The sequence below is a fragment of the Lithobates pipiens genome, unplaced genomic scaffold (assembly GCF_037356315.1).
Source record: "Lithobates pipiens isolate NorthernLeopardFrog02 unplaced genomic scaffold, aLitPip1_a1.2 Scaffold_23, whole genome shotgun sequence".
In the NCBI taxonomy this organism is placed as follows: domain Eukaryota; kingdom Metazoa; phylum Chordata; class Amphibia; order Anura; family Ranidae; genus Lithobates; species Lithobates pipiens.
The window spans coordinates 329,037,418-329,051,361 of record NW_027507785.1 but is presented as its reverse complement, the minus strand read 5'-3'; the positions used below and the strand labels follow the sequence as shown (position 1 = coordinate 329,051,361).

General features: G+C 45.5%; 1 protein-coding gene across 13 annotated transcripts in view; it reads right to left on the bottom strand.

The window, feature by feature from the left end:
- The window catches only part of PTPRF (protein tyrosine phosphatase receptor type F), a 1,477,204-nt gene that overhangs the window by 90,598 nt on the left and 1,372,662 nt on the right, over positions 1-13,944 (bottom strand). For 7 of the 13 annotated variants that reach the window (XM_077450682.1, XM_077450679.1, XM_077450683.1 and 4 more), the window contains exon 6: positions 966-1,076. In XM_077450682.1, coding sequence (XP_077306808.1) covers positions 966-1,076 — 111 coding nt within the window. Of the gene's footprint in view, positions 1-965; positions 1,077-7,466; positions 7,485-13,944 lie in introns of all 13 variants that reach the window. The other 6 variants (XM_077450677.1, XM_077450676.1, XM_077450680.1 and 3 more) reach the window with 1 other exon arrangement.

Sequence of the window (13,944 nt, the reverse complement as noted above, 5' to 3'; positions counted from 1 at the left end):
CTGCAGCATGTGTCCAGCCTTCTACCACACCTGTGCCAGGTTCCCAGTCTCTACCAGAATGTCTCCAGCCTTCTACCACACCTGTACCATGTTCCCAGTCTCCAACACTCTCCTACAGCATGTCTCCAGCCTTCTACCACATCGGTGCCATGTTTCCAGTCTCCAACAGTCACTACCAGCATGTCTCCAGCCTTCTACCACACCTGTAACGTGTCCCCAGTCTCTAACAGTCTCCTGCAGTATGTCTACAGCTTTCTATCTCACCTGTAACATGTCCCCGGTCTCTAACACTCTCCTGCGGCCTCCTTTCTCATAAGTTGCCCTCTAGTAGTTAAAGCAGAAAACCCCCAAAAAATGGCTAAATCCTCCTGACCAGAATTACTTTGGCTACAACATCCCGGCAGCTCTAAGGGGACTGGATTTGCCGTAGTGATAAGATGATGTCTGAGCAAAAACCACATATTAACAGTCTCCTGTGATTTTAGACACAGGCCCATTTTCCATCCCCCCCCCCCTCCCCCCGTGTGCCTGTGAGTGTGCAGCTCTCTGAGCGAGGATGAATGACACGGTGAGAAGCGATAAGCGCAGCGTCTTCCACTCTCCGGGTAATCAGGAAAATAAATGTGGGAATTCTTTCAGTCGATTCAGAAATCACATTAATTCTCATTAAACACAAACCATCACGACAGAAGACAAAGCATATGGCATCCCATACACCAGAGACCGGCGCGCAGCTGCTGCACAGCGCGCGGAATACTCCTCAAAGCTTTATCCGCACGCTGACAGCCGCGACGCAGCCTCGCACTCACAACCGCAACGACACTCAGCCGGGAAGCACACTGCTCAGCGCCGGATTGAAGCCTTCCGTCTCTCGGTGCGCTGCGGTCTGGTAAAGATGGTCGTTGAAGGGGGTGTGGCCCATGAAGGTGATTCGCCAGGTACCGATGGAGGGGGGGAGTTCTTACCACGCACGTAGAGGTTCGCTGGGGCGGAGTAGCGCGTCCCGGCGCTGTTGGTGGCGACACATTCGTACTTCCCCTGGTCGGACTCTTCGCTGTTCTCAATCTGGAGACCGCCTGTGGGGACACAATAGACACGGGTGACAAGGAGTTCAAGGATTACCCTTGCTGAATTAAAAGAAAAAAAACAAAAACAAAAACTCTAATATCACTAATTGTACCAAATCTTTTTTTCTTCTACAATTTAATACTAAGACCTGACACCCTCACACACTATGGGGTTGATTTACTAAAACTGTAGAGTGCAAAATCTGGTGCAGCGCCTCATAGAAACCAATCCGCTTCCAGATTTTAACATTTTTATTGTCAAAGCTTAATTGAACAAGCTGAAGTTGGAAGCTGATTGGTTTTCACGCAGAGCTGCACCAGATTTTGCACTCTCCAGTTTTAGTAAATCCCCCCCCCCATGTGTCTGTGCTCACCTCCTCCATCATACAGCAGGGAAAACATCTGCTACAACACTGTAGCTCAGCATTTAGTTCTGCTTCATTGCTATAACATGTTAAAAAAAGAAGGCGTGACCACACACGGAAGCAAGAATTTCAACATGCACAACACTATGGGGGGGGGGGGGGTAATTTACTAAAGCTGGAGCACACAGAATCTGGTGCCGCTGTGCATACTAACCAATCAGCTTCCATTTTTTTTTTTTTTTTTGCCAATGCTTAATTAAACAAGCTGAAGTTAGAAGCTAATCGGTTACTATGCAGAGCTGCACACAATTCTGTGTGCTCCAGTTTTAGTAAATCTCCACTTAAGCGTCTAATAGAATTTTATTTTATTTTTTTCTACTTGGCTGATGCGCTTCACTGTGTTAGAAAATGCAGTAAAATGCACAATGCCTCCAGGTTAGTGGTTTTATCATTCATTAGAAGACTTCCCTAGACTGGCCCCTACCTAGTTTCTGAATGCTGTCATTCCGTCCTTCTGCCACAGGAGGGCAGTACTCTACTACAGTCCACACTGGAACTCTGCTAGACTAAATGATCAACTTGGCAGCTCTCACTATATAATCCATGAAAATTAAAGGATAATTGCAATTATCTAGTATTTTGGGGCTGTTAAACAAGCTAAGTAAGCATTGAACAGGTATGAATATAAGCCAGTACTGGCAGGATTAGAAATGCTAAATTACAGCCTTAGAAACTGCAATGACTTGAGACTTGGTGACCAAAACAGCGGCTTCAGCCTGCCTGTGCACTTAGGATACAGGAACATGGGGCCTGTGACTCACTGTAAATTCTTCTCTATGATCCTGCGCATCATAGCCCCGCCTCCATGTATGCTAATACAGAACTCTGCATATCATAAACCCCGCCTCCAAGCATCCCAATACAGAGCCTGCATGTCATAGACCCCGCCTCCACGTATCCCAATACAGAGCCTGCACGTCATAGACCCCGCCTCCACGTATCCCAATACAGAGCCTGCACGTCATAGACCCCCGCCTCCACATATCCCAATACAGAGCCTGCACGTCATAGACCCCGCCTCCACGTATCCCAATACAGAACTCTGCACATCATAAACCCCGCCTCCACGTATCCCAATACAGAGCTTGCACATCATAGACCCCGCCTCCACTTATCCCGATACAGAACTCTGCACATCATAGCCCCGCCTCTACGTATGCCAATACAGAACTCAGCATATTATAAACCCTGCCTCCACGTATCCCAATACAGAGCCTGCATGTCATAGACCCCGCCTCCATGTATCCCAATACAGAGCCTGCACATCATAGCCCCGCCTCCACGTATCCCAATACAGAGCCTGCACATCATAGCCCCGCCTCCACGTATCCAAATACAGAACTCTGCACATCATAGCCCCGCCTCCACGTATCCCGATACAGAACTCTGCACATCATAGCCCCGCCTTCACGTATCCGATACAGAGCCTGCACATCATAGCCCTGCCTCCACGTATCTCAATACAGAGCCTGCACATCATAGCCCCGCCTCCACGTATCCCAATACAGAGCCTGCACATCATAGCCCCGCCTCCACGTATCCAAATGCAGAACTCTGCACATCATAGCCCCGCCTCCACGTATCCCGATACAGAACTCTGCACATCATAGCCCCGCCTCCACGTATCCCGATACAGAACTCTGCACATCATAAACCCCGCCTCCACGTATCCCAATACAGAGCCTACACACCATAGAACTCACCTCCCTGTATCTCAATACAGAGCCTGCACATCATAGACTTTGCCTCCAAATATCCCAATACAGAGCCTACACACCATAGAACTCGCCTCCACATATCCCAATACAGAGCCTACACACCACAGACCCCGCCTCCCCATATCCCAATACAGAGCCTACACACTATAGACCCCGCCTTTCTGTATCCCAATACAGAGCCTACACATCATAGACCCCGCCTTTCTGTATCCCAATATAGAGCCTAGACATCATAGACCCCGCCTTTCTGTATCCCAATATAGAGCCTACACATCATAGACCCTGCCTTTCTGTATCCCAATACAAAGCCTACACACTATAGACCCCACCTCCCTGTATCTCAATACAGAGCCTGCACATCATAGACTCCGCCTCCACATATCCCAATACAGAGCCTACACACTATAGACCCCGCCTCCACATATCCCAATACACAAGCAGGCTACAGATCCAAATCTAAGGATACCTCTGATAACCTGGCAATTCTAATCAAGAGGAGAGAAAAGGGATATTTTTGTTGTCAAAGACCTGGGGGCACCTTCCTCTGTCACACACATTTATGTTATATAAAAAAAAAAAACAAGAAACTCCTAAACAGGAAAAATTCCAAGAGGATCAAACACCCTAATCAGATCATCATAATATAATAATCAAACTTGAAAAATACAACCATTTAAAAAAAAAAGGTAAAAACATTCAATCAATGGGGCCCGTATAGCTCACGGTGATGGGTCACTAATACTATAAGCCGCCATGCATTGCTCAATTCATTCTCAATATTTTTTTAGCTTTTTCAAATAAAAAAATAAAATAAAATTGGGTGCTGTTCCACAATCACTGAATATAATTACCGTCACGATACTTAGGGTGCGACCACCTTGGAATTTTTCCTGTTTATTGTTTTTTTTTTTTTTTTTTCTTTTCTGAGGATGCTGGTTCTGGGTTATACAATACTGCAACGTGTATCTGCCCCGACATAACATATGAAAAATGAATCCAACGTGTTTCGGGGGTTCAGACACTCCCCTTCATCAGGACTCATGTATCGTCTGATCTCATATATGGTTGGACATGATTAACAGTTGTGTATATAGATACATATGTGTGATCTATCTACCTATTTATCTCTATATATATATATATATATATATATATATATATATATATATATATATATATATATGCAATTCGAGTAGATCCCATAACACATAAGCCCTGATGAAGGGGGAACTTCTGAACCCCCTGAAATGCGTTTTATTTATATATATATATATATATATATATATATATATATATATATATATATATATATATATATAGGACTCTTTGGGCATTAGTATGGCACTCTTCTTACTGCTTCTTGTAGAGTAGTTGGAGTTTTCACACACCATCTCCCCTCCTCCCCCCACACACACCTTTGGGGAATGTTCAGGTATATGTGAAAAGCCTCACTGAAGCAAATCAGCTCCATCACTGAGACGTTTTTTTTTACACTGGATAATAACAATAGAAGATCTAACACCTCTCTTTGAATGTTTTCCAACATACTATATAGCGGTAGTTATCCTGTAACAGGCAGTATTTGGTGAATAGGGGCTGCTGAGAAAAATTTTCTGCTGTAATAAAACCCTTTGGAGAGATTAGAGTAAAATACAATCACAATACGCAATATATAAGCATAAGCAACACAGCAAGCACAATCAGCTGAAATCGATCAGATGTCTGAACGTAATGAAGCCTTCGGCGGTCTTGTGGCTGGATAGATGGGGTGTTAGTGGTTAGGGGGTGCAGAGTGATCGTGGTATGTGATGGTGAAGACGATGGACCGGAGGTAGACAACACAAACGAAAGAGAGAGACTAAAAATACCCAATATGGGGAAGATTATAAAGATGCAATATTAGAGCACAAGTCTGATAACTACTACCTCTTCACACCTTGTACTATATAGTTCAATGTAGGCCCGCATTCTCCACCATTTCCTGTTCTATCTGTGCAGACTGATTTCATTATTGTACCCGGTGATAAATCTTTAAATGTTATTATTTTTAATATAAAAAAAAAAAGGTTACATAGGTTGAAAAAAAAAAAAAGACACTAGTCCATCTAGTTCAACTAATAAAAAAGAAAGACATAAATAGAAAACTGCCACTATCCTATACCCATAGTTGATCAAGAGGAAGGCAAAAAAAAATAAAATAATAAAGCATGATCCAATTAGCTCCAGTGTGGGGAAAAACTCCTTTCTGATTCCCCAAGAGTCAATTGGATATTCCCTGGATCAACTCTCCTGGCTTTTTTTACCTCAAAATTTGTATCCAGATATAAACTATATTACCAAAAGTATTGGGACACCTGCCTTTACACGCACATGAACTTTAATGGCATCCCAGTCTTAGCCAGTAGGGATAACTATTGAGCTAGCCCATCCTTCGCAGTTATAACAGCTTCAACTCTTCTGGGAAGGCCATCCACAAGGTTTAGGAGATGTGTCTATGAGAATGTTTGACCATTCTTCCAGAAGCGCATTTGTGAGGTCAGGCACTGATGTTGGATGAGAAGGCCTGGCTCACAGTCTCCGCTCTAATTCACCCCAAAGGTGTTCTATCGGGTTGAGGTGCAGGCCAGTCAAATTCCTCCACCCCAGACTGCTCATCCATGTCTTTATGGACCTTGCATTGTGCGCTGGTCAAAATCATTTGGTGGAGGGGGATTATGTGTGTGTCTGTTGTTTTTCAGCAGTTGGGCTTGGCCCCTTAGTTCCAGTGAAGGGAACTCTTAAAGTGGCTGTAAACCCTTACAAACCACTTTGACCTACGGGTAAGCTTAGATTAAGGCTTACCTATAGGTCCAAGAAATAACTCCTAAACCTACACGGCCGTAAATCGCCCTTAGCAGCATGCCACTGCTAACGGCGATATGCCGTTAGTGGCGGCTCCCGTGCGCATGCATGGGAGTGACGTCATCGCTGCTTCGGTACTGTGAGTGGCCGGAGCAGCAATACCCGGAAAAAGATGGATGCTCCGGACTACAGGGGACAGAGGTGACATCGCTGGCTCCTGTGTCAGGTTAGTGATACATAATGGGCTACTATGCGATGCATAGTAGTCCATTATGCTTTACCTTTGCAGGGAGACAAAGAGGAAGTAAACCCATCAGGGTTTATTTCCTCTTTAAGGCGTCAGCATACCAAGACATTTTGGACAATTTCATGCTCCCAACTTTGTGGGAACAGTTTGGGGATGGCCCATTCCTGTTCCAACATGACTGTGCACCAGTGCACAAAGCAAGGTCCATAAAAGACATGGATGAGCGACTTTGGGGTGGAGGAACTTGACTGGCCTGGACAGAGTCCTGACCTCAACACCATATAAACCCTTTGGGATGAATTAAGAGCAGAGAGTGCGAGCCATGCCTTCTCGTCCAACATCAGTGTCTGACCTCACAAATGCGCTTCTGGAAGAACGGCCAAACATTCCCATAGACACACTCCTAAACCTTGTGGACGGCCTTCCCAGAAGAGTTGAAGCTGTTATAGCTGCAAAGGGCGGAGCCAACTCAATATTGAACCCTACGGACTAAGACTGGGATGTCATTAAAGTTCATGTGCGTGTAAAGGCAGACAATATGTCTGACAATATAGTGTATTTTGTGCATTTAGGAATGCATCCAGCTCTGTTATACGGAGCTGGCCAGAATTAGTTCTTGAGAGAGTTACCATTTTTAATTTTACAAACAAATGGCAAAATTGTATATAGGAGCTTCTACTACATTTGAAGGCTCATTCACCTTTGTGTGGTAACGCATGTGTTGCCGTGTGTGTTACCGCGATGAAAGGCAACACACATTACATTCTCAATGGTAGCCCAACACATTATGCCAACGGACATGTGCTGCAATGCAGCACCACGTGCTTTGTGGTGCTCTGCCAAAAATGATGCATGCATGATCGATCCAATGTGGTGCGTTGGACATTCTCGGCTTCAAATGAATAGGCTGTTCTAACACAACACACGTAAAAGGCATGCAGAGCAGTGGACCGGGCCGGTGTGAATGAGCCCCAAAGCAATACCTTTGGTGATAAGACCTGAACACCCTCCATGACGCATGAGTGAGCCAGAGCATGGTGCGAAACAGGATGAACACACGGACACAACAAGGCTAATAATGATAATTGTGAAGGTGGATGAGCCGCGGATGGGACACGGGCTATGTGGCGAGATGGCGGCTGTGCCAGAATCACACCGGCATTCTTACCTCGGATTGATGTACCACCTGGTGAGGTAATATGAATGCAAATAAGATTAGAAAGAAGCTGTTAGTAGTTAGAAGAGGAGAGAGAGGGACATTAAGAGATTACAGGGGACGCTGGGCAAACCACTTCACAGACACGGCGCTCAGACTGCGCCGTCGGCACTCGTGTCAATAAAGAGGTCATTTCCATTGTAAGCGGGATTGTAATAATAAGAAACAGGAATTACATGAACTAATTAAACACAAGGACTGGAGAGCGGCAAGTAAAACAGGTTTATCTAATAACACAGAGCGAGCGGCGCTGCCGACACCGGGAACGGCGGATGGAGAATTCTGCCCGCGTCTTCCCGTTCTAATGCTTTACTGGGGCTGGGACAGGAAATGAGGGGGAAATTCCAACGGGGGACACAGCTAGAAAAAGCTGCCAGTTTCTTCACTTCCTCCCCAAATGTTGCTGTTGGTTATTATTTGGTACAAAGGTTTCTCCTCATCACTTCCTGTTGGGGTGACATATTTGTAGACGGGGCAGGAATGGCGGATCTAACCCTTCCAGGTTTGTCCAGTGCTAGAAGAAATCTGTGGATTGAACCAGAGAACACAGTGGCTGGGCCAGTCACACACAAATCTCTCTTCTTGTTGTTGGAAACTATTTCAGGTGAAGCTTTCATGTTTGCTCATTACAAATGCAGGCTCTCAGTTGTCAATGGGAGAAATAATGCCCCGTCATTGGTGTCAGTGGAAAGAATAATGCCCCGTCATTGGTGTCAGTGGAAGGAATAATGCCCCGTCATTGGTGTCAGTGGAAGGAATAATGCCCCGTCATTGGTGTCAGTGGAAGGAATAATGCCCCGTCATTGGTGTCAGTGGAAGGAATAATGCCCCGTCATTGGTGTCAGTGGGAAGAATAGTGTCCCATCATTGGTGTCAGTGGGAGCAATAATGCCCCATCATTGGTCTCAGTGGGAGGAATAGTGCCCCAGCATTGGTATCAATGGGAGGAATAGTGCCCCAGCATTGGTATCAATGGGAGGAATAGTGCCCCAGCATTGGTATCAATGGGAGGAATAGTGCCCCAGCATTGGTATCAATGGGAGGAATAGTGCCCCAGCATTGGTATCAATGGGAGGAATAGTGCACCCGGCATTGGTGTCAATGGGAGGAATACTTTCCAGGCAATAGTGTCATTTGGACGAATGGTGCCCCATTATTGGTGTCAGTGGGAGGAATAGTGTCCCAGAATTGGTATCAATGAGAGGAATAGTGTCCCATTGTTAGAGTCAGTGGGAGGAATAGTGCCCCATCATTGGTTTCAATGGGAGGAATAGTGTCTCAGCAATGGTGTCAATGGGAAGAATAATTTTAGAGCAACAGTGTCAGTTGGAAGAATGGTGCTCCGTTATTGGTGTCAGTGGGAGGAATAGATCCCCACTGTTGGTGTCAGTGGGATTAATAGTACCCCATCATTGGTGTCAGTGGGAGGAATGGTGCCACCTCATTGATGTCAGTGGGAGGAATAGTGCTCCATGGTTGGTATCAGTGGGAGGAATAGTGCTCCGTGGTTGGTATCAGTGGGAGGAATGGTCCCCCATCATTGGTGTCAGTAGGAGGAATAGTGTCCCATCATTGGTATCAGTGGGAGGAATAGTGCCCCATCATTGGTATCAGTGGGAGGAATAGTGCCCCATCATTGGTGTCAGTGGGAGGAATAGTGTCCCATCATTGGTATCAGTGGGAGGAATAGTGTCCCATTATTGGTATCAGTGGGAAGAATAGTGCCCCCTCATTAGTATTTGTGGGAGGAATAGTGCCCCATCATTGGTGTCAGTGGGAGGAATTGTACCCCATGGTTGGTATCAGTGGGAAGAATAGTGCCCCATTATTGGTGTCAGTGGGAGGAATAGTGCCCCATCATTGGTGTCAGTGGGAGGAATAGTGCCCCATCATTGGTGTCAGTGGGAGGAATAGTGGCATTGGAAGTCATTGTGCTCCAAGGGAAAACAAATGCAATAAAAGGCCACATCCAGCCCATGACCCGCTGTTTGGAGACCACGGATCTAGATGACCAACAAATCATAACTTTAGTTCATTTTACAACGTATAAAATAACCACTGATCATGTACATCATATTGATTGGGTTCCTGGTGTCCTTCGCTGCTCACTCTGTGTTTTCATATAAACCTTTTACAGGGAATTCTGGGAAAAGAGTTAGTAGATTAGTCGGTTAACTTTATTTTTTTTCCTGCATAGAAACATTCAATCTAGATGGCGCCATCAAGCACTCTTTACCAAACGTTAAAATATATCTTTATGGTAATGATGTCACCTTCCTCCATGGGTTATGGAACAATTTTTCTGGATAATTACCTGAATTCTGTGTTTATAGTAAGTTGGCACCTGAAAGTAGAGAGTAGGCTTGCAGTGGGAGTGGCGTGTAAACTGACAGATGAAAGGGGTGGGTGATATTCACTGGAGGCCCAATAGCAGGAAGGAGGCCGGGCAATGTAACAGTGACTGTAGATATGCAGTAAGTGCGCCCCCATCCCCCCCTTCAGCCACTCAGGAATATGTACATTTTTGTTACACTTTTTGTATGTAAAGTCGGCGTCACGGATCCTTTATCTGTGTATGTAGCTGGCTGGCTCGCCAATAATGAAATTCCCATCTACACCTGTCATCATTCAGCCTCCATTTTCGTGCAGCTCTTCAGTTAATATAATGTTACAATTGTAGCATTCAAGTTGTATCGGATAAAACATTAATTCAATATGGACATCAGTGATAAAAGCAGTCAGCTCTCTCCGAGACTTGCACACCCGACGTCAAATGGGATTTTTCAGCAACGACCAGCCAATATTTACAGCGAGCCGTGCCAGGGTGACATCAAACTTTTCCCCCCGGAAGAAATGGAATGCCGTCACCATGGAGACAACAGATCAAGTCTCTTCTATAAAGCCAAATTCTCTAAGCATTCTCGCTGCCACGTCTGCCATCCAAAAAAATAAAAAAAAAGTCGCCCTTTAACCCCATCCTGTGCATTGGCACACAAACACAGAGATCCAGAGCCATTAGGGTCCGGGGCCCCCGGTGCAGCGTCTGTGCAGCACTTGGCGCCCGGCCACCGGTAATAAGCTTACTGACAACTGCCAATTAGCTAATGAGTCAGAAGCGATGCAAGCTGCACTGTACACAGGGTGACGGTTGCTGCTCAGAACTGTAAGGCTTGCGGGGGTTATTCTGGGACTGCCATATAATAACATACACGCCTGCAAAACAAATACCGGCTACTGACAACAACAACACTGAATTCATCATTATCCTTCAATGTATCCACAATACAGAGCCCGGGGGCCCCATCTCCTCGGCAGGACATGTCATTGGGGGGCTGGGCAACCCTGCTACATAACATGGGGGGCTGTCCATTTAACCTCAGAACCTCCAAAAACGGCTTCTTACAGGTCCCATAAATTCCCCATCAGTACTAAGCTTGCCGATCACTGGGCTACATAGGGGCATTAAGGGGGCAATTGTCCAATATTTTAGATTGAGTGTGCGTTATCTATCTATAGCATCTCACAAAAATTAGTACACCCCTCACATTTTTGTAGATCTTTTCTTCTCTCTTTTCATGTGACAACACTGAAGAAATGACACTTGTCTACAATGTAAAGTAGTGAGTGTACAGCTTGTATAACAGTGTAAATTTGCCGTCCCCTCAAAATAACTCAACACACAGCCATTAATGTCTAAACCGCTGGAAACAAAAGTGAGTACCCTCCATCCCTCCATGTGTAAACCCATCTCTCTGTCTCTCCTAGCCATCCCTCTCACTGTCTAGCCGTCCCTCTCTCCGGCTAGCCGTCCCTCTCTCCGGCTAGCCGTCCCTCTCTCCGGCTAGCCGTCCCTCTCGCCGGCTAGCCGTCCCTCTCGCCGGCTAGCCGTCCCTCTCGCCGGCTAGCCGTCCCTCTCGCCGGCTAGCCGTCCCTCTCGCCGGCTAGCCGTCCCTCTCTCCGGCTAGCCGTCCCTCTCTCCGGCTAGCCGTCCCTCTCTCCGGCTAGCCGTCCCTCTATATAGCTAGCCATCCCTCTCTCCGGCTAGCCGTCCCTCTATATGGCTAGCCGTCCCTCTATATGGCTAGCCGTCCCTCTATATGGCTAGCCGTCCCTCTATATGGCTAGCCGTCCCTCTATATGGCTAGCCGTCCCTCTATATGGCTAGCTGTCCCTCTATATGGCTAGCCGTCCCTCTCTCCATCCATCTCTCCGTCCATCCCTCTCTTGGTCTATCCGTCCCTCTCTCCGTCTAGCTGTCCCTCTCTCCGTCCATCTCTCTATCCATCCATCTCTCAGTCTATCCGCCCATCTATCCGTTCCAGTCTAGGACTCAGTTCATGACTCTCTATGTGTCGTCTCTGGCCCCTGGCTGTTGATCAGGGAGGCTGAGATTGTCTGAAATACAGAAAACATTTAGAGGGAGAATGTACAAACTTGCTAATGTAATCTTATAATGGAAACATGGAACGGTAATGCACTATACAATTTAAAGCCACATTTATGAATCCAAATAATGACGCCTGATAGGCCCTCAGCGATCAGCTCATTACCGGCCCCCTTTAATAATAATTTAGAGAGCTATGTATTGTCTCTTAAAGCTTAAAAAAGAGGTTTTACAACTTCAAACAGCTTCGCAGTCTTGGCCTTCAGACCGCAACCTCTATTAAATCCACTGAATTAACTTTCTAACATCTGACTGTGCTTTTCAGCAATGCCTTTCTACCCTCCACAGTGGTGCTCATTTCCTCTGCAATTCAGAACAGAGAGGCTCTGTGGACACAGTATGATCCGAGTCCCAAATAACAAAACTGGCTATAGATAACGCAGAATAAACGTGCAAAAAAGCCAGTCAATGCAGTAATTGTCACAGGAGGGTGGACACCAATTACTAGTTATCTATCCAGTGCAAGGTGGAAACTGAATACATGCTGCCAAAGGGTCTGCTGGGACTTCTGGTTTCCCCACAGCAGGAAGGACACAGCTGTGTGACAATGCCCCCCCCCCCCCCTTTCCTCCCGCAGCCGAACGTATAATAAAATCACTTTTATTAGCTTTCTATTCAGACGCTGGCATTTACAGCTGTCTACGGTCACCGTAATAATCACTTAGAAGAGATGCCAGCACTGAAAAGGTTAAATAAGGGTTACGCCTGATAATATTCTTATATGTCATCTCGTCAGGTTTAATTTCCAATTCCAATTTCAGCGGAACTTTTGTGTCATTTAATATTATCCTCTTTTAAATTAAATTTCAGTGAAGTTTTAGATATTTCTCAACACCGAGCCATTCTCATTAGTCTCTGCAGCAGAGGAGCTTACGCTCTATTATTCCAACACAGCCATACTATTGATATTACACATTAATATAGCTCTGACATATACGCTGTGCTTGTCACATCAGTTTCTGTACCAGAGGAGCTTACACTCTAATGTCCCCCCCACAGTAACACACTATTATTATTAATTTATAAAGCTATAACATATACTGCAGTGCTGTACAAAGGCACAGATGGCCCGTAAATTTTTTTTGCAGAAATAAACTTTCTACAACCAGACACTTGAAGGCATAAGAAACCTTATTCCTTTTCTTAGATTAGAACTAAAGGTAAATTGTATTTTTCATTTTGGTAAGAGAGGGTTATAATCCGTCAGGTTGTTTTTTTTTTTCCATCTGTGACGATTTCTCCTCACTTCCTGTCCCATAGCCAAAGCATGAAGTGACACAAAATTCCTCCAAAGTGAGGGAATCCCTGGTTGTCAACAGAACTAGTGTCCCTACTGAAAGATTTCCTTCAATATTCTTTCTTCAAACGGGTCATCCCGACGTCTGGAATCAGTAACAGTATGAGAAGGCGTTGGGTTCTCCAAAGAAGTGATCCATGAAAAGCTCCTCTCGGCCTTTGTAGCAGACAAGCCAGCGAAATTCTTCATGTTGTTTCAGGAAGACGGAGAGTTAAACAAACAAGATGAGGAACAAAGCGGCCTATCAAAGCACTTTCCATTGACCGTCAAGAGTCCATCAGACAGCTGAGGCCCCGGGGCCCCGTCTGGCCCTGGGAATAACGTCCACAGCAACAGGAAATCCAACCTGTTCAAAGCCGATCAGTCGAGACTGAACACTTCTGGAGCATAAAAAGATACATCGATCTACTCTTCCAATGCAATATGAGTAATGCCCATCCTCAGGAGGCCCAGAAGAGGAGTACCCCTCATCAGATAGGAGATAATTATTAAATCATAGCAGCTGTTCATTGAATATCATGGATACACGCAAATTGTGTTTGCAATACATAAATGGTCTTGATTTGTGGCAAGCAATCCACCATAGGTGGTCTTTCAAGAACGATCTAGTGCATGCAACATGCACTTGGCTGTCCATAAAGCTTCTTTAGAATGTCTGGGTAGGACAAGTCTATGTCCATAAAGCTTCT